The 18,310-nt window shown below is 42.1% G+C and overlaps 1 protein-coding gene across 6 annotated transcripts in view; it reads left to right on the top strand.

Annotated features, from left to right (window-relative positions):
• Positions 1-18,310, top strand: part of ZC3H12B (zinc finger CCCH-type containing 12B) — a 132,702-nt gene that overhangs the window by 102,665 nt on the left and 11,727 nt on the right. For 4 of the 6 annotated variants that reach the window (XM_030575548.1, XM_030575546.1, XM_030575544.1 and 1 more), the window contains exons 3-4: positions 13,632-13,832; positions 14,353-15,128. In XM_030575548.1, the coding sequence (XP_030431408.1) occupies positions 14,518-15,128 (611 nt within the window). In that variant the 5' untranslated portion in view covers positions 13,632-13,832; positions 14,353-14,517. The remainder of the gene's footprint in view (positions 1-13,631; positions 13,833-14,352; positions 15,129-18,310) is intronic. The other 2 variants (XM_030575547.1, XM_030575549.1) reach the window with 1 other exon arrangement.

The following is an 18,310-nucleotide window of genomic DNA, read 5'->3' as shown; positions in this document are numbered from 1 at the left end:
GAATGTAGTTGTTGACTATAGTCTTTGTCCCGGATCTTTTAGATATTCTGGGCCCAGCCCATGCAGCACTTTGAAGATAAGGACCAAGACCTTGAACTTGATTCTAAATTCTATGGGAAACCAGAGCAGAGGACAGGTGTGACATACTCAGAGTAGCCTGTGTTGCTGAGGAGATGTGCTGTAGTGTTCTGGCTCAGTACTTTGTAGGAATGATTAAAAAAGACTTGGCAGAAAGTATTTAGAACTGTTCTTGAAGTAAAAAAGATTCAAACAGAGCTCATAAATACTAAGTATTCTTTTAGATAAGGTCTCACTTAAACTATTAAACATGATTTTGGCAATAATTTAACAGCTTAATGTTAACAGTAAAGACTAGTGAACCACATAAGGAAATAAAAACCTTTTGTATAGCAGCACATCTTGGGTCACCAAGCATTCCATCTATTTATTATAGAGTTCCAGTCTCTTCTAGTGAGAAGATGCTGTTTCCATATGATGGGTAATAGTAGTGTTGCTTTGCCTTTCTGAGATGTTCTTGCTCCATTTTTGCTGAAACAGGGTGCTGGATAAGATTTCTGGAAGCATTTTTTTTCCAGTTTAGCATCTCTGAACCAGGCATGTTAAACTTCCAAGATTTGTAATAATGCTAGATGAAAAAATAAGTTTTGGAATATACTAGTTTTTCCTCGCAGAAATCAGTGTGTTTGGACTGCTAATATTTTTAATGGGATGTCACCATTTTTGCTGATGGGACTCTTCCTTAGTATTGCTTTGGCTGTTCTGTAGTCTATTCTCTCAAATCTTCAAATTATGAATTAATACTGAGCAACGAAGTGAAAGAGTGTCAAACAAAGCTTATAAAATGCTGAAAATCAGTCATAAATGTTAGGAAAACAAAGTATTTACACAATCACTTTCCTCTCCTGACTGTTAGGACAGAAAATATGCTCAACCAAATGTGGGTGACTAGCTGGCTACTGCAGAGACATGTTATGTTTCCCCCAAATTTGCAAGCTCTGTGCATGTAGATGTGGGGCTGTATTTGTGTCTAGGCCTGTGGAGTAGGTGCAGTTCTGCTGTACAAATGGGTAGGTCGGATGGGATGTGAAGGCCACTGCAGCGAGAGATCTCTCTGTGCACAGGCTGAGGCTAGCTCCATAGGGGGAATCCCTGTGTTCAGCTACAGCACAGGAAAAACTAGGGGATCTGCTGCCACAAAAATCTTTTGATTTTCTCCTGGCAGTAGTGGGAATTTGTGGTATAGAGAGTTGTCTAGAGCCATTAGGCTGAAGTAGTCACTGTGAAAAGGTTCTGCAACTGATTTGTGGGCTACAGAAGTGGAAGAATTCCTTTGTACACACCCTTCTGGAGAAGCCCAGTGTTTGGCACACTACTTGGTAATAAGTCTTCTTGTCAGGATTAATTGTGTCTTTATCCCGAGAGAGATGGAAGATACGTGATGGGTTCTACTGCTGCTGGTTATGGCTTGGTAGAAACTGAGGAAGAGGGCTAAGGCAGGACAGACAGAACCTCTTCCACTGTAAGTGTTTTCTCTGTCACTGAATTCATCACTTATCAAGGAGAGAGAATTCTGTAACATGATTTAGTTTTAAATGAGTTGGAAGTTAACTGGAGCTATTTTAAAACAAATTTATAATTACTACTTCATAATTATTCATTCAAAGATAATAGTGGTCATTAGGTCACAGACAGTACATTTTCTGCTGCCATGTAAGAGGAATGACACAGCTGAATTCCCCTAGTTAACAATTTTCCACCAAGAGTTGACCAAAAAAAAAAATGAAGACAAGAAACTCCTGGGTGAGTCACGGAAGTGGGCGTGTTTTAGTAGAAGGAGCTTTCATAACACATCCACCAGTGGCCAAAGACTAGGAAACCTTGACACACTTAGTCTGGCAGAAAGCAATCCTTGTGAATATACAATACAGCTTGCCAACATGGATTAGAACTGAGCTGCTTTCTTTAGAGGCACAACAGAAGTGAGTATGCTAGCAGCAGTGACAATGTTTGTTTTTAAAGTGGACTGTCTAGTTGACATGTTTTTAAATCAGTTTTGAATTCAGGCCAACCTGGCTTTCTGTTTTGAATATATTGTTTTAGTTAACTAAAACAATATCTTGTCTCTAGAGAAATGTGTGCGATCTATTTGTGGTGTTAAAAAGCATAAAGTTAAGGATATTGTGGAATCAGGAAAATATGAATGAATTAAAAATATGAAAGCATGTTTTGTGTGTGTGAAAGAGAGAGCGCAATGATATTTACATATGGGTAGTACTTTATTTTTAGTAAAAAAAAATCCTTTGAGAGCAAACTTGGGCATTTTTTTTTAAGTCTAAATGTGGAAGTGAGGAGTAGTAGCATAACAGTTCTCATAGATATTTCATTACTATTTTAAACCTGGTTCTAAAATTTGAGTAAATCCAGTTGCTTCCAGTTCTAGGTATGCTGTGTAAAACGTAATCCTTACAATGACTGCTATGTTTTGGTAAGCCTAAAATTTGTGAATAGAAACAGAAACTCTCTTGTCATTGGGCTGCTCACTTTACAAGATAGTAATAGCAGAGAGAAAAATAATAAGAAAGGAAGGTGCTCCTTTTTTATTCAGGGATCATATTTTTACAGAATATAGCTATATTACTGGGTTTTTGTTATAGTGTTTTTAAGTAGAAGCCATTGAAGCTGGGAAGGTTCTTCACAGCACAGGTAGACATCTGCACACTAGCACAGCTATTTTTAGCGTGTGGCCACAGTGGCACAGGTAACAGTTAAAGCTAGCTGACAGAGTACAATCCTTACCACCCCCCTGGGTATATACTCAGGTGGGTCTCCTAAGCTGCCACTGTGGCCAACTTACTATTTTCAGTGGTCTTGCTTGAGCAGAGCTAGTGCATATCTTTGTGCCCACGCTGGGAAGCACACTCCCAGCTATAGTATAGACATACCCTGTATGGGGGTGTCATAAACAGATAAGTAAGAGTTAATAGAACAGAAGTACTTCATATCTCTTTTGCCTGTAAAGGGTTAACAAGATCAGTGAGCCTGGCTGTCACCTGACCAGAGGACCAATCAGGGGACAGGATACTTTCAAATCTTGAGGGAGGGAAGTTTGTGTGTGTGCTGTTAGAATTTGGTTGTTGTTCTCTCTGGATTCTGAGAGTGACCAGACGTGCAACCAGGTTTCTCTCCAATCTCCCTGATACAGGTTATTATAGATTCAAAATAGTAAGTACTAGGTGATAAGGTGAGTTAGGCTTATATTTGTTTTCTTTATTTGCAAATATGTATTTGGCTGGGAGGAGTTCAAATGTGTATCTGGCTGGAAGGAGTTCAGATCTGTATTTTGCTGAAAGGATTTTAATTTGTGCTTGTATACTTAGGCTGGGAGGGTATTCCCAGTGTCTAGAGCTAAAAGACCCTGTACCTATTCCATTTTAAATTTACAAAGATAATTTACTGTTTTTGCTTTCTTTAATTAAAAGCTTTTCTTGTTTAAGAACCTGATTGTTTTTTTATTCTGGTGAGACCCAGGGGACTGGGTCTGGATCCACTAAGGAATTGGTGGGAAGAAAGGAGGGAAGGGGGAGAGAGAGGTTAATTTTATCTCTGTGTTAGGATTACTTTCTCTCTCATGGAGAGTCTGGGAGGGGGAGAGATAAGGAAGGGGGGAGGTGAATTTTCCTCTCTGTTTTGAGATTCAAGGAGTTTGAATCACAGTGATCTCCCAGGGTAACCCAGGGAGGCGAAGCCTGGGAAAGGCAACAGTGAGGGAAATGGTTTACTTTCCTTGTGTTAAGATCCAGAGGGTCTGGGTCTTGGGGGTCCCCGGGCAAGGTTTTGGGGGGACTAGAGTGTACCAGGCACTGGAATTCCTGGTTGGTGGCAGTGCTACAAGTACTAAGCTGGTAATTGACATTAGAGGAATTCATGCTGGTACCCCATCTTTTGGATGCTAAGGTTCAGAGTGGGGAATTATATCATGACGGGGTTAAGGAAAAGGATGTCCTTTCTAGTGGTTTAAAATATTGCATAAATGTTTCTTATAGAATTTAATTAGGTTAAGCCTCTAATACTTGGTTTAACAAATTACTTAAAATACTTGTTTAAATGAATTTTCTTTATTTGGTGGTTAATGATTTTTAACTTGTATGCTCCCCTTCCACTTCAAAACCTTAAACTTTAAAGACTGCTTCCAAGCTCATGAATTTCTGTCTACTTACTTATGACCAGTTTCACACCGGTGAAAGGATTAGGGTTATTTTCCAGGGATCCAGAAATTAGGCATGATACCATTAAATAGCAAAAAAAAAAAAAAAAAAAAAACCCCAAAAATGATATTTCAATTTATGTAATCAAGTCAAGATGCAGAAAAATACTTATTTTAAAAAATTCTTGGGAAGGGGATGAGTTGGAAAGATTTTAAAACTTGGATCTGTACTATTCTACTGCGTCTCATTTTGGGCCACATAATTTACATCAGAAATACAAAGCTTAAACTTGAGAAATGTTGTTGTTTGCTGAAGACATTGGGCCATATTATTATCTGGTGTAAATAGGTATAGCTCCATTGGCATTAGTGGAGTTACACTGATTTACATTAGCTGATGATATGGCCCATTGATAACATATCTCTTTAATCTTTCTACACTGTTATTTTTTGGTATGTCCTTTACTTCAGGTCTGGGTAGACTGAGATGGCAAATTTGAGTCCCAGTTAAACTCCTGTCCCAGGTAGAAAGGTGGATGATATATGACACAGTAGTTTACTGCAAGTATACCAGAGGAAACAATGTTTGCTGAACCTAAGGAGTTTCCATAATGAAGTAACTGTGTATACACAAGATTGGGGATATGCCCTGGGTGTATGATATTAATAAACAACAAGCGTATGTTTCTAAAAACCTAACTAACAAAACATTGAAATACTCCTTTGTTTGGAATGGAAATCTATCTATCTAAAAATAAATGAATTAGGGTAAGTTTCTTCAGTAACTTATAGTACTTAGGATGTGATTCTTATTTATCATTTAACAATTCAAACCAAACCTCATTTCTAGATTGATTGGCTCAAAATTTAGCCTCCTTTTATTTTTTCTTCTCTAAGTTTGCAAAGTTCAAGTAATTCTTTAAATGTGTAACTATTCTGTCAAGACATGCTTTAAAGCTCTTTTAAAATGCCAGATTCCTGTTCTTCATGTGGAACCCTACAAGAGCACATCACTATGTGCGCATGGTGGAGGGAAGAAATTATTTTATAAGGAAAGCTTGTAATTTAAATTTTCCAAGGAATGAGGAAACTAAAGGTCATGAAAATATTTTGATATGTCGTGTGACTGATTTGGAGTTGCTTTGTAATAATTTTTGAGTACAATATGTTTGTCTTTTCTAAGGGGTTTACCGTGAATATATTGGTTTAGTTTAATAGCAAGCTGTTGCAAGATATGACCTCCCTCAACAAACACTTGGGGGTTATTACCAGACAATGGGGGAGGGCATTTGCCTGGAGGAGATTGACTTGGCCTCCTGCAGAACCCACCAAACTGGTTTTGGAGTAACTGGGCTAAAAATAGCATAGGAAGAGAGAACAAAGAACTGGAGCCATAAAACAAGAACTAACTCTCTCTCTCTCTCTCTCTCTCTCTCTCTCTCTCTGGGGTAGTTACTTTTGGGGAACAGGCTGAGACCCAGGCCTCCAGAGGTTTGGGATGTGAGGGAAGATAGGCCTGCCTAGGAAGTAAGGTAGATGTGGGCAGACCTTTTTGTTCTTTTACAAATTCTTTTCTCTTATTGTCATGGTTACAGGGCACACCATACCTTAGGTCCCTTTTTCTATTGGGTGCACCCCTCATATTACAGACCTGGGTTCCTGCACCTTACTTTGGGTGGAACCATGTACTCCAGTCACTTTAGACTGGATCTATCGGCTGCGGCCCCCGTTTCCCAACCATGTTAACACAACAGGCGCAACTAGGTTTAGCACCTGTAAGAATTTCCCTTCAGGAGCCTGTGACAGTCTGTTCGCAGAAACACAGAAACAGCACTACTCAACAGGGCCGCCCAGAGGATTCAGGGGGCCTGGGGCAAAGCAATTTGGGGGGGCCCTTTCATAAAAAAAAGTTGCAATACTATAGAAAACTGAATTCTCATGGGGGCCTCTGCAGGGCCCGGGTCCTGGGGCAGATTGCCCCACTTGCCCCCCCTCTGGGCACCCCTGCCACTCAAAGAGCCCTACATGCTGATTTTCCCTTATCTATACCTTAATCTTTCCTTGCAGGTATTTGTAAGTTCTCCTTAGACAAGGTAACCCCTCGTCTCCCTTTGGGAGAAGCAGACTGTCCTGCTTATAGGACATATGTTGTCTCTGTGTTCCTTGGCATCAGTGGGCAGCCAACCTACTTCCTAAGCCCAGCATATTAAGATTTAGGGTTCCCTTTGAACATAGGTTTAGGGCTAATCTACACTTGAAATGATATAGTGGCACAGCTGCAGTATAGCACTTCAGTGTAGAGATCACTACAGGAACAGGAGGGGCTCTCCTGTCACTGTAGTTATCCACCTCCTCGACAGGAAGTAGCTAGATCAAAGGAAGACTCCATCTATCAGCCTAGCACTGGCTACAGTGGAGGGCTAGGTTGGCTTAATTACATCACTCAAGGATGTGGATTTTTCACAACCCTGAGCAGTGTAGCTGAGTTGACTTTTCAGTGTAGACCTGGTCTCAGACTTGGAAAGAGTAACACTATTCTTAACATGGATGGAGCCAGATAGGCATTATTCCCCAGTAAACAGCTTCCCTGTTGTTTCTTCAGGACTCTTCTCTGTGTCATTGTTTTGCCTTCCCTGCTTGGTTCCTTTAACCCCTTTGATTATTCAGACAGGAGAATATTTTACAGGTAGCCCAAAAGAGATTATATTTATAAATACTACTACACATAACTGCCTCATTCTCTGCACCTATGTAATTTGTTCTTTTGTTCCTACTGTTAAAATTGAACAATAGACCATTTGAAGAAGGCTGTTTTGAGTCACTGTAATTCATTGGTCCTAAGCTCCCAAATGGAAAAACTGGTTGGGCCTGCTGGGGAAGCATGGTGCAGTAGACCAGGACCCTGTCTAAGACCAAGAGAATTGTGTGATAGCTCCTTTGGGAGGTAAAGGCATGAGGCCTAAGACCTAAGTGGTTGTTCTCAGAGATACCGAGAAGGGGTCAGAGGTGGAACTTGCCTTGTAACCCTAACAATTCTTAATGTTTTCCCTCTCAGTGTTTCTAGGACACTTATTGGTGTTGGTGCATAGCCATGCAGTTCAGAATTATGGAATTAATTTTGCCTTGAGAATTCCTTAAAAACCTAAGAACATTAAAATTTACTCCTGGGGGAATTCTGCATCAGTGACTTCTGATGGGGAAGCAAAGGGAAGCCACAAGAACAATCATGTGCCCACTCCTTGGCAGTTCAGACAGTTCGGTTTGGGCACCCAAAGTAGCTGGTAGAGACATAAATCATCGCCTGAGTGGGAGGGCCCTGGGTAATCTTGTGTATGTGAGAGAGAGAGAGAGACACTCTGTCCCACTTGCTATTGCAGCGCGCTCTGTTCCCTCAGGCAGAGGAGAATGTAGCAGCCTGCCTGCTTTGTGAATTGATCCCATTATTCTTAGTGAATTCCCCCAGGAGTATAAAACAGGTGTAAACATTTTAAGACTCCTTTTACTTTGTCAAAATGGTATAAAGAAGCCTTATTGTAAAGGACAGTATGGCCTTATCAATGCTTACGGTGCTTTAGTGATTAGAACTGAATTTTTGGACTGAAAAAGCTCCTTATCAAAATGTGCTCCATGAACTGTTTTCTACTGACCTTTTTGGAGATGGTCAGTAGCCAGTATAAATTGTGAGTTTGAGACCCCAGCCCTCACTTGTTCTTCAGTTGCCTATGATGCATCACTGAGCATACGGCTGCATATATTTGTTGACTAATAATTAGAAGTAAATACTAGCTACGTTATTATTAGACAGAGGGGGTTTGGTGATTTCCTCCAGTGCTCCCCACTCCCATTCTCCATCCATTGTATTGGAGTTTAAATAAATTGCCAACATAATTGAAACTAGCTGGATTATAGTGCATTATTTTGACAAAAAATGCAGAATTTTAAAATATTGTGTGCACATTTTTATTTACTTATTTATTTTTGGTGCAGAATTCCCCCAGGAGTAAAAGTTGCACTAATCTTTTTTGCATATGCCCATTCTATGGTGTGCATGCACCTGTATGGTAAAGATGGAAGTCTCTTCAGCCATCAATACCCATCGGGCACACATGTCTTCATGCTTCTCTGTGAGGGCATGTAAGGGTGAGGTGCACCTGCCACTATTCAGTTCCTCTCACTGACTCACGGCTTAGAGAGACAGCCCAACAGTTGAAGACTGCCAGCCTTCTTGATAGCCTTACTAACTAGTTCTATAGTTAAGAGTATAGTGATAGTTTTTAGTAGCTTTAGTAGTTCAGTTGCCTGTTGCAGCCTGTAGATCTTACTTGCTGTAACATTATTTGATTCACCTAGGTTTAAACACTGCCCTTCATGCTAGGGAGCTCTCGCAGCTTCGGATGGATACTCAAAATGCCTCTACTGTCTGGGATAATTGCATATTCCCAGTAAATGTATGATTTGCAAGTCATTCAGTTCCTGAGCTAGGAAGGATAGGGAAGCTCACCTTCAGGTCCTCCTAATGATCAAGTCAGTGAGACCTGCTTCTGAACCAGGCTCTCTAGACCACCTGTAGAGGGACCTTCTGAGCCAGAGTGGACATGGACTCTTTACCTTCAAGAGCTCCAACTCAAATTACAACCATGATAGTCATAAAGTCTTTGATGACCGCTTCCTTCTCAGTCAGACTGCAGGGAGCTAGAAGCCTCAGGGACAGGTTGCCCACGAGGGGTTTCTCTAAGAGGAAAACTTCCCCGCAGTGCTGAACATTGTCTGACACTTTGTGGCCCAGAATGGTTCTCGTAAATTATTGTGCACTTCTTTTCCTAAAGTTATTTTGCATTTCCGCTGCTGGAAAGCTTGTCCTGGATTCTCCCACAAAGCTAGTTGCAGTTCTGTGGGTAGTGATTGATGTAAATGAAGTGACATGTGGTCTGATATCTCTGAGTGAAAGGCCTTACGTAAATGTACAGTTTAATAGTATCAAGTATCAGAGGGGTAGCCGTGTTAGTCTGGATCTGTAAAAGCAGCAGAGAGTCCTGTGGCACCTTATAGACTAACAGACATATTGGAGCATGAGCTTTCGTGGGTGAATACCCACTTTGTCACATGCATCCGACGAAGTGGGTATTCACCCACAAAAGCTCATGCTCCAATACGTCTGTTAGTCTATAAGGTGCCACAGGTCTCTTTCCAATTTAATAGTAGTAGCAGTGTTCAGATACTATGGTGACGGGCATTCTCCAACTGCTCCGTACTAAAAAATAAAAAGAATTCCTTGTTCAGATAAATCTGTCAGCTTCATTTGTGAAGTGGTTTCTTGCTTTGATTATTAAGTTTATTACTCTTAAAATTATTAATAAAATTAGAATAAATTGATAATCTGTACTTTGCCAAATATGGTGGATGCCATTTCAATTCCGTTAAATACAACTTTTTATTATTAGCATCATTTTCCAGAGAACTGATCCTGTCCCATTGACTTTAATGTTAATGGGATTTGGATATTAGCAACTGTCATGCAGTTGTTGACAACTTTTTGACAACCTGGGACTGCCACTCTCTGTGGAAAGCTCTGGCTACAGGCAGGCTTGTGGGACTGCAACCAGGGAAGAAAGCACTGGGATGTGCCAAGCCTGGGTCCCCAGTGCCAGAGCAGGGTTTCACTGAACAAGAGGAAGACCAATTTTAAAAATAAAATGTTTTTATTATATTAAATAATACTATACGTTTATTTTACATCATTATAATTAATACTTGTCAGCATTTCCATTATTGGCCTTCTAATCTTAGTGGCTGTTACATTTCTTTCTGTGGAACAATTCTTTTATCATATTTTTACGATGGAAAAGCTAGTTTGGGTACTTTTTAGCTTCAAAATAAAAAGGAAGTTAACAGTTTCAGACACTATATTGATTCTAATTATGTTGTCTGTGCAATAATGTTTTTTTTCAAGAAAGATTCTGATACTTATTTTTAGCCAACAGACTTAGTCAATCACTGTACATCAGGGGAGTAATTCTCATATTGCTCTCTGATGTGTTAGACCACAGAAGCTACATAAGAACCACTTTGATCTCTTGGGGAGCAGGAATCTCTTTTAAAAAAAAGTTTCTGAATGCAAATATATGATAGATGCTCTTCTGGATAAATAATTCGCTTACTTGGTTGAGTTCTTATGTGTTCCCTTGATAATTTTTTCTTTCTTTTAATCCCTGCTCTCATTCTAAAGGGATGGAAGATGAATGAAAGGGAGTGAAGAAAGGAACATGAAAGAGATGTAAATTTCCTCTAAGTGGTGTTAATGTTCCTGACATAAAACGCAGCCAACTCTAGTCTCTTTTTTGGTCTTTCAGTGTCTTGTCTAGACTTATATTGATATAACTACATTGCTCGGGGTGTGAAAAATCCACACCCCTGAGCGACATAATACATCAACCTGACGCCCAGTCTAGATAGCACTATGTCGAAGGGAGAGCTTGAGCTTCTCTTGTTGACATAGCCACTGCTTCTCCGGAAGTGGATTAACTACACCAGTAGGAGAAGCTCTCCCATTGGCATAGTAGCATCTTCACTAAATCACTAGCGCTGTACATGACAACAAGCCTTTATATACACCACCACCCCAGTCTAATGGCAGTGTAGCTCACTGGGAGAGGACACCTTTGTCTATGAGTCTCAATTAAGGCTGTGAGGAGAGAATAGGTTCCAAAAACTCTTTGCCTTTCAGCACCTCTCCTTAGTGGTTTCCAGATTCTCTGTCCTTTGGGGCCATTGCCATAAAATTATCTGTGCAACAATAATCTTAACAAAAACAAGATTTATTAAAAACAGAAAATGAAATTAAAAGAAAAGAAATGGTTTGTGTAACATCTAGATAAATACTTCTCATAAACTAAATATAGAAAACATTTTCATTTTAGTTGCAGAGGAAAAAGAGAAAAATAAATAGCTCAGATTTCTTGAAAGCAATCCTCTCTGAACAATCTGTTCAGCCTGTCAGTTTCTCTCTTAGATCAGATAGCAGCATCCTCTTATTAAGCCCCCTGATCCAGGGCTAGCTACTTCCACCATTTTCAAATCCGTTTTGTCCAGTTAGCTAGACATACATTCGGATTTGGACTCATCATTTTTTCTAGGCATGGATTGTTCAGGATACAAAGTTCCTTTTATAATTATTAATAACCATCTTTCAAATGCTTAGCCTACTTCAGATATCACTTTTCACAGACCACCTTGTCTAGTTGTTTCTGGTTAATCAAGTTTCTTGTTAAAACACCCTAAGCAATTTTTTTGACCAAGAAACACTAACTATGGGTAAGGTCCCCAGGTCCTCTGTCAAAATATTGCAGTGTACTTCCTTGTTTCAGGAATTTTTAATGAGTTATGAGCACAAAACAACAAGCCCAAGACAGTTCTCTCACAGGGCCCTTGTGCATCTCTGTAGTGACTCCTGCCTATCTGCTAGCCTACCATATAGTGATTTTTAACAGGTTGTGGCTTGTCAACTTGATTGGTTACAGTGGTATATTGAAGCATGTAGGGAAGCATGTGATCTGGGTTTTCAGTACTCCGTCTACAAAAGAACCAGTCTGGAGCAAGGTGGGTTGAGTTGTCTCTCTGCCTTAGGTTGCAGTCTGCTGTGCTTCTCTCTGTGTTTGGTTGTTGTGTGTTAGATTTCTGTATTCTGAGAAATAAAGTGGTGTTATGTTGCAGCCTTTTAGGAAAAATGTTTGTTTCTAGATTTGGATCACTTGATGATTATCTTGTTCTGTTCATTCCCTCTCGGGCACTTAGCATTGGCCACTGTCGGAAGACAGGATACTGGGCTTGATGGACCTTTGGTCTGACTCAGTATGACCATTCTTATGTTTTAATTCTTTGTGTATGCCATAAATATAACAGTTTTATGTGATGGCAAAGCCTTGCAGAAAGGGACTGAAGGGAACTAAGGAAATGTCTATGTGGTAGGGTAATACGCACTATGTGGGGTGTGATTTCTGAAGTGCACTAACATATTGTGCATATGCCATTCCATTGATGGTGTTCATGTGCCTCATATAGTAAAGAGAGGTGTCTTTTCAGCCATCAGTACCCAATCCCTATAGCTTCAACATGGCCCAGCCAATTCTGATTCACAAATCTATTGAGTCTCTCAGTATCTTAGCCCAGGACCTTACCTCTGCTTCCAGACCTGTGTAAGAACCAGGGACAGATTCCACACCTGAACCTAGCATCCCCTGCACCTCACTGCATGCAGGCTGGATGGATGTCATCAGTAGAGCAGCCTGCACTTCCTCAGTTATGGAAGTTATGATTAGCAGTAGAAAGGACAAGACAAACTTACCTGTCAAAATGGATAAGGTGCTCTCACTGGTGCCAGTGGAAATAATTGATTCCACATTACTCTTCAATCCTGCAGACTCTCGATTTACTCAAACTAAAGATCTTAGCTTGATCATGGCGCACCTAGTGGTGATCTCATCTTGCCACCTACTGATTGAGGATCACACGACCGTGGTAAGGTTCATGAGAGTCCTAAGTAAAGTATTCCCACCTATCAAAGACCCACCTTGGGACTTGAAATCTAGAGCTCACAGCATTCGTTGGACTCAACTGTAAGCCCCTGCTTGCCTCGTCTCTATTACACCTGTCAGTGAAAATGGAATTTTTGATAGTGATAACTTTGGCCAGAAGAGTAGGAAAGATTCAGGTGTTCATGACTGACCCTCCATATACAGTATTCTACCCAGATAAGGGTAGATAATGAAGACATATCCTAAATTTCTTCCTAAAGTAGTCACAGGCTTCCATCTCAACCAACTAGTATACCTACCAGGATTCTTTCAAAAATCTCATGCATCCAAATCTGAGGCAATCTTGCATACATTAGATGTGAGGAGAGCCTACTACCTGAATAGAATGAAACTGTATTGAACATTGCCAAACTTGTTTGTCTTCGCTGAGGAAAAGATGAAGGGCTCTGTGGTTTCAGTCCAGAGACAGTGTAATGGATTTCTGATTGTATTAAAATGTGATGAGGTGACCAAGGTAGAGACACCAGCTACGATCAGGGCCCCTCCACTAACGGTGCAAATTGTATCAGCAGCATCACTGAGAAACTTAATATCTGACATTTGTAAAGCTGCTGCTTGTGTGTGAATCCGCATGTTCACTTGATACTATACCTGAGGAGAAGTCTCTAAATCCAACACAACATTTTAATCATTATTTTGTTAACTGCTTAAACTTATACCTCCTAAATATGATAACTGCTGGAGTCACCATCAGTGGAATGGGCATATAGACAATCACTCAAAGGAGAAAGGAAAGTTACCCATGTAAAATAACTGGAGTTTGAGATCTATTGTCCATATGTACATTCCACAACCTGCCCTTTCATCCCTTATAGCTCAGAGACCTCTTGTAAGGGATTCTGCATTGAGAAGGAACCAAATGTTGGTGCAGAAGCACGAGCACTGAAGAGCACATCTATGCCCTACAAGTACTGCTGGCCAAAAAGAGTTCCCTCTCTACTACGAAGCGCATGCACATCGTCAGTGGAATGCACACATGCACAACACAGCTCGAAGAACTCCAGTTACTGTACATGGTAAGTAGTTTCACTTCCCTAATGTGCTTTAATGGAGTGCTGTTTGTAAAACAGTACTATGTTAAAGTGCACCAGGGAACTTCTAGTGTGCAGTACATTAGTGCACTTTGGAAATTACACCCCCGTGGTTGCACATTACCCCATTGTGTAGACAAGCCCTAAGTTACAATTTATGTTCTCCAGAACCTGCTAGCCATGGTGCAGGCATGTAAAGACCTTATTAGTAAAAATAATGGATAGTCAATTTCTGTGCTTCTGTATGCTCATACCATATTACTCATTCCCAAAAGCTCCTATGACAGGCAATAAACTGACAGTGTTTTTACTTCAACTGTGAATTTATTGTGTTGGAAGTGTAGTAGTATTGCCATTAAGTTATATATATAATTACACACAATTAAATTGAAATCTGAATAGTTGGGGATCTCTCATGCTTTCTAAATAAAAGTATGGTAGTCAAACCTTTTTGAAGAATTTGACAAAAGCTAATTGTGTGTGTTTGTGTGTTTTGTTTATTTAGGATTATATATTGGCTTTGTATACACTAGCACATATCAAGCAAGACAGATGAACTCCAGCCTTGTGTGCACTTTCAATTAGCCCACAAGATGCAATTTAGTATGAATCGCAGGCACCTTTGGAAGTGAAAGAGAAGTCTGAGATCTCTGGCTGGAAGCTGAACGTGATGACGGCCTGGTCTATGGTGGAGAAGTTGAAAATGGAGAAGAGGCATTCCAAAGAAGAGAGGAATGTGGAGCAGGATGCTGGGGACTGCAGTGCTGAATCTGAGGAATGGACAAGCTCAGAAAGTGAGCCTGAACAACCATGCTTCAAGAACAGCTGTAGCAATACTCAGTGGAGGGAAAAGGAAATTTCTACTAAACCACATAGGCAACTCTGTCGCTCTCCTTGCCTGGATCGTCCAAGTTTCTCACAGAGCAGTATCCTTCAGGACTTGAAACTGGAAGAGTGTAAAATAAACTTGGACAAGGAATACCAGGCTAAAATGGATTTTGCTTTAAAGCTTGGGTATGCTGGAGATCAGATCCAGGCAGTGCTGAACAAGTTGGGAGCAGATGCTCTAATCAATGATATTTTGGCAGAACTCGTGAGACTTGGCAGCAAAGGTGAATCAGAGGGACAAGGCAGTGTCGGCAGTAGTAGTGGTACTCTGGTGTCCAGGGGTCCTTGCCCAAAGGAAATAGCCAGCCCTGAACTATCACTTGAAGATGAAGTAGTGGATAACACTGACAACTTAAGACCAATTGTCATAGATGGAAGTAACGTGGCTATGAGGTAGGCCTCAGTGTAACCTTTTTTCAAATAACCCACACCAGTATGTTTATATATAAATATTCAATTTGAATGACAAAATCATGTTTTGTTGACTATATGCTCCTGTTTAACTTCATTTCTTTCACCCACTGTTCAAAATATGTTGATACTCCTCTTTTTGCTATCCCTACCCCAAAAATGAGCTCCCTCCATATCATTCTTTTTTGCAGTCCTCTGCTCCCATAAATCTATTAATTAACCAATAAATAAGAGTTTAGTTATACTGCAGCAAAGGTTTTAAGTTTTTGAAACACTTTATCAGTCTTGTTCTAAAATATCTAATGGCAGCTTGGACATCAGAGTGGATGGAAGAGTTTTAAAAGAAGCTTGATAGCCAAGACTGGTAGTCTCAGCTAAGTGTGCTTTTTCAATATACAGTGCTTAACATGGGGAAAGGGTCTATCTTTGGTCTTGTTCAGCTTGAAACAGGAGGAAATTCCCTAGCCAAACTGTGTGGTGTGGTTCACTGATGTCAAGATAAGCAGTGCTTATCCAACAGGCATTCTTTATTATTGCTGTCTCAATTTTCTTTTAAAGAACTCTCAACCTGAATTTTTTTGAACTAAATTCAGAAAATTCAATTTTTTTGATAAAATACATTTAAAATTTTATGCTTTGAAATAAATTTAAAAATTCATTTGGAAGTTCTTTATAAAGGCTTTTCTGCTTCTGTGTTGCTGGTTGAATGGGTATTTTGGATGGGCTTAATAACAACAAGACAAACATTTCTCTGCTCAATTGTTCTCCCACCCCTTTTTCCCCCTGTACTGATATCTCCCTGCTACATCTTCAGTTTCAGCTTTTCTGCTGAGCACTATGTTACAGGGCCTGGGGAAGAGCATGCATGTGAACTGTCTGCTGCATAGTTCATAACTTATATCATCCTGACCATCAACAAAACAATGGAATTGACTGTACACAAAGTAATCTTTAAAAAATATATATTTTCTTTAATCACGTTCATTTAAAGTAATCTTGGGTGTTACTTGTGACAATAGTGGGTATAAGGCCTCATCTACATGATGCATGTGGATGTGGCTATGGGCTTGTCTACATCAGAAAGTTGCAGCGCTGGTGAGGGAGTTACAGCGCTGCAACTTAGGAGGTGTACACATCTGCAGGGCACCACCAGCGCTGCAACTCCCTGTTTGCAGCGCTGGCCGTACTCCCGTTTTGTCTCGGGTGTAGAGGATCCAGCGCTGGTGATCAAGTATAGACACTTACCAGCGCTTTTCTTGACCTCCGTGGAATAAGCAGGTATCCCAGCATCACCGAGGAAGCCTCTGGTAATCAAACTGGTCTCCTTCCCCAGCTTGCTCTCGTGTTCCCCGAACCCCGAGCAAGCAGGTCTCCTTCCCTGAGGTTTGCTGGGTGGTTCCGGGAACGCGAGAGCAAACCGCGGCGAAGCTGGTCTCCTTTCCCGGTTTGCTCTCTCGTTCCCGAACCCCCGAGCAAGCAGGTCTTCTTCCCTGCGGTTTGCAGGGTAGTTCGGGGAACGCGAGAGCAAACCGCGGCGAAGCTGTTCTCCTTTCCCAGTTTGCTCTCTCGTTCCCCGAACCCCGAGCAAGCAGGTCTCCTTCCCTGCGGTTTGCAAGGTGGTTCGGGGAACGCGAGAGCAAACCGCGGCGAAGCTGGTCTCCTTTCCCGGTTTGCTCTCTCGTTCCCGAACCCCCGAGCAAGCAGGTCTCCTTCCCTGCGGTTTGCTGGGTGGTTCCGGGAACGCGAGAGCAAACCGCGGCGAAGCTGGTCTCCTTTCCCGGTTTGCTCTCTCGTTCCCCGAACCCCGAGCAAGCAGGTCTCCTTCCCTGCGGTTTGCTGGGTGGTTCCGGGAACGCGAGAGCAAACCGCGGCAAAGCTGGTCTCCTTTCCCGGTTTGCTCTCGCGTTCCCGGAACCCCCGAGCAAGCAGGTCTCCTTCCCTGCGGTTTGCAGGGTGGTTCGGGGAACGCGAGAGCAAACCGCGGCGAAGCTGGTCTCCTTTCCCGGTTTGCTCTCTCGTTCCCGAACCCCCGAGCAAGCAGGTCTCCTTCCCTGCGGTTTGCAGGGTGGTTCGGGGAACGCGAGAGCAAACCGCGGCGAAGCTGGTCTCCTTTCCCGGTTTGCTCTCGCGTTCCCCGAACCCCCCTTGAAGCCGCCCAACAGCGCTGCAGTGTGGCCACATCTAACACCACTTGCAGCGCTGGTTGCTGTAAGTGTGGCCACTCTGCAGCGCTGGCCCTATACAGCTGTACTAATACAGCTGTAACAACCAGCGCTGCAAAATTTTAGATGTAGACATGGCCTATATTGGTATAGTTGCTTTATACTGGTATTTCTGTACGAGATGTGGAATACACTGTGCTGTTAAAAGGCATGTTTTATACCAGTGTAACTGTGTCCACATTAGAGATTGAGCCAGTGTTTAAAAAAAACAACAACTCCTGAAGTAATTATAATAGTACAAAATGTGTATTGACCAGCAGTTCTCAAATAATGGGGCCTGCCTTCCTTGGAAGGCACAGGAATGTGTTAAGGGAGGTACATGCTGTGAGCTTTAGCATCTGCTGTCAGCCCAAGGCACCTGGGGATTGTGCAGAAAGGCTGTACCCACTCGGGGGGGCGAGGGGAGATAAAAGGAATAGCTGGAGCGCCATCACCAGGGAGGGTCACATGCCCCTCAGCAGACACCTGGGGGGGCTCTCGCACAGTCAGAAGGGAACCGCAGCGGCGAAGGAGCAGAATGCCAGTAGCTCCTCTGGTGCAGCTGTACTGTCCCCATCCCTTCCGTGCAGCTGCCTCACCTGGGTCTATACAGCTCCGCCAGAGGACAGGGGTGGGGGCGGTACCAGTACAGCTGCACTGGAGGAGCTGCCTGTGTGGGGCCACCCAATGGTCCCATGTTCTGCTCCTTTCACCGCTGTGGTTCCTGGGAAAGCCCTGTGGTTCAGTTCAGTGCTGACTGAACCGCAGGGCTCTCCCAGGAACCACAGCTGGGATTCAGCACCCCATGCTGGCAGCTTCAATGGTGCAGCTGTACCAGTACTGCCCTCATCCCAGTGCTCTGGCGAGAGCTGTACAGACCCCGGGAGACACAGCTGGGTAGAATGGCTGGGGGAAGTACAGCCTCCTTTTGCCTGAAATCAATATCCAGTGCAGTGGGAGGAC

The sequence above is a fragment of the Gopherus evgoodei genome, chromosome 9 (genome assembly GCF_007399415.2).
Source record: "Gopherus evgoodei ecotype Sinaloan lineage chromosome 9, rGopEvg1_v1.p, whole genome shotgun sequence".
NCBI classification, from domain to species: Eukaryota; Metazoa; Chordata; order Testudines; family Testudinidae; genus Gopherus; species Gopherus evgoodei.
The sequence above is the reverse complement of the archived record's forward strand: the minus strand, read 5'-3'. Positions and strand labels throughout refer to the sequence as shown.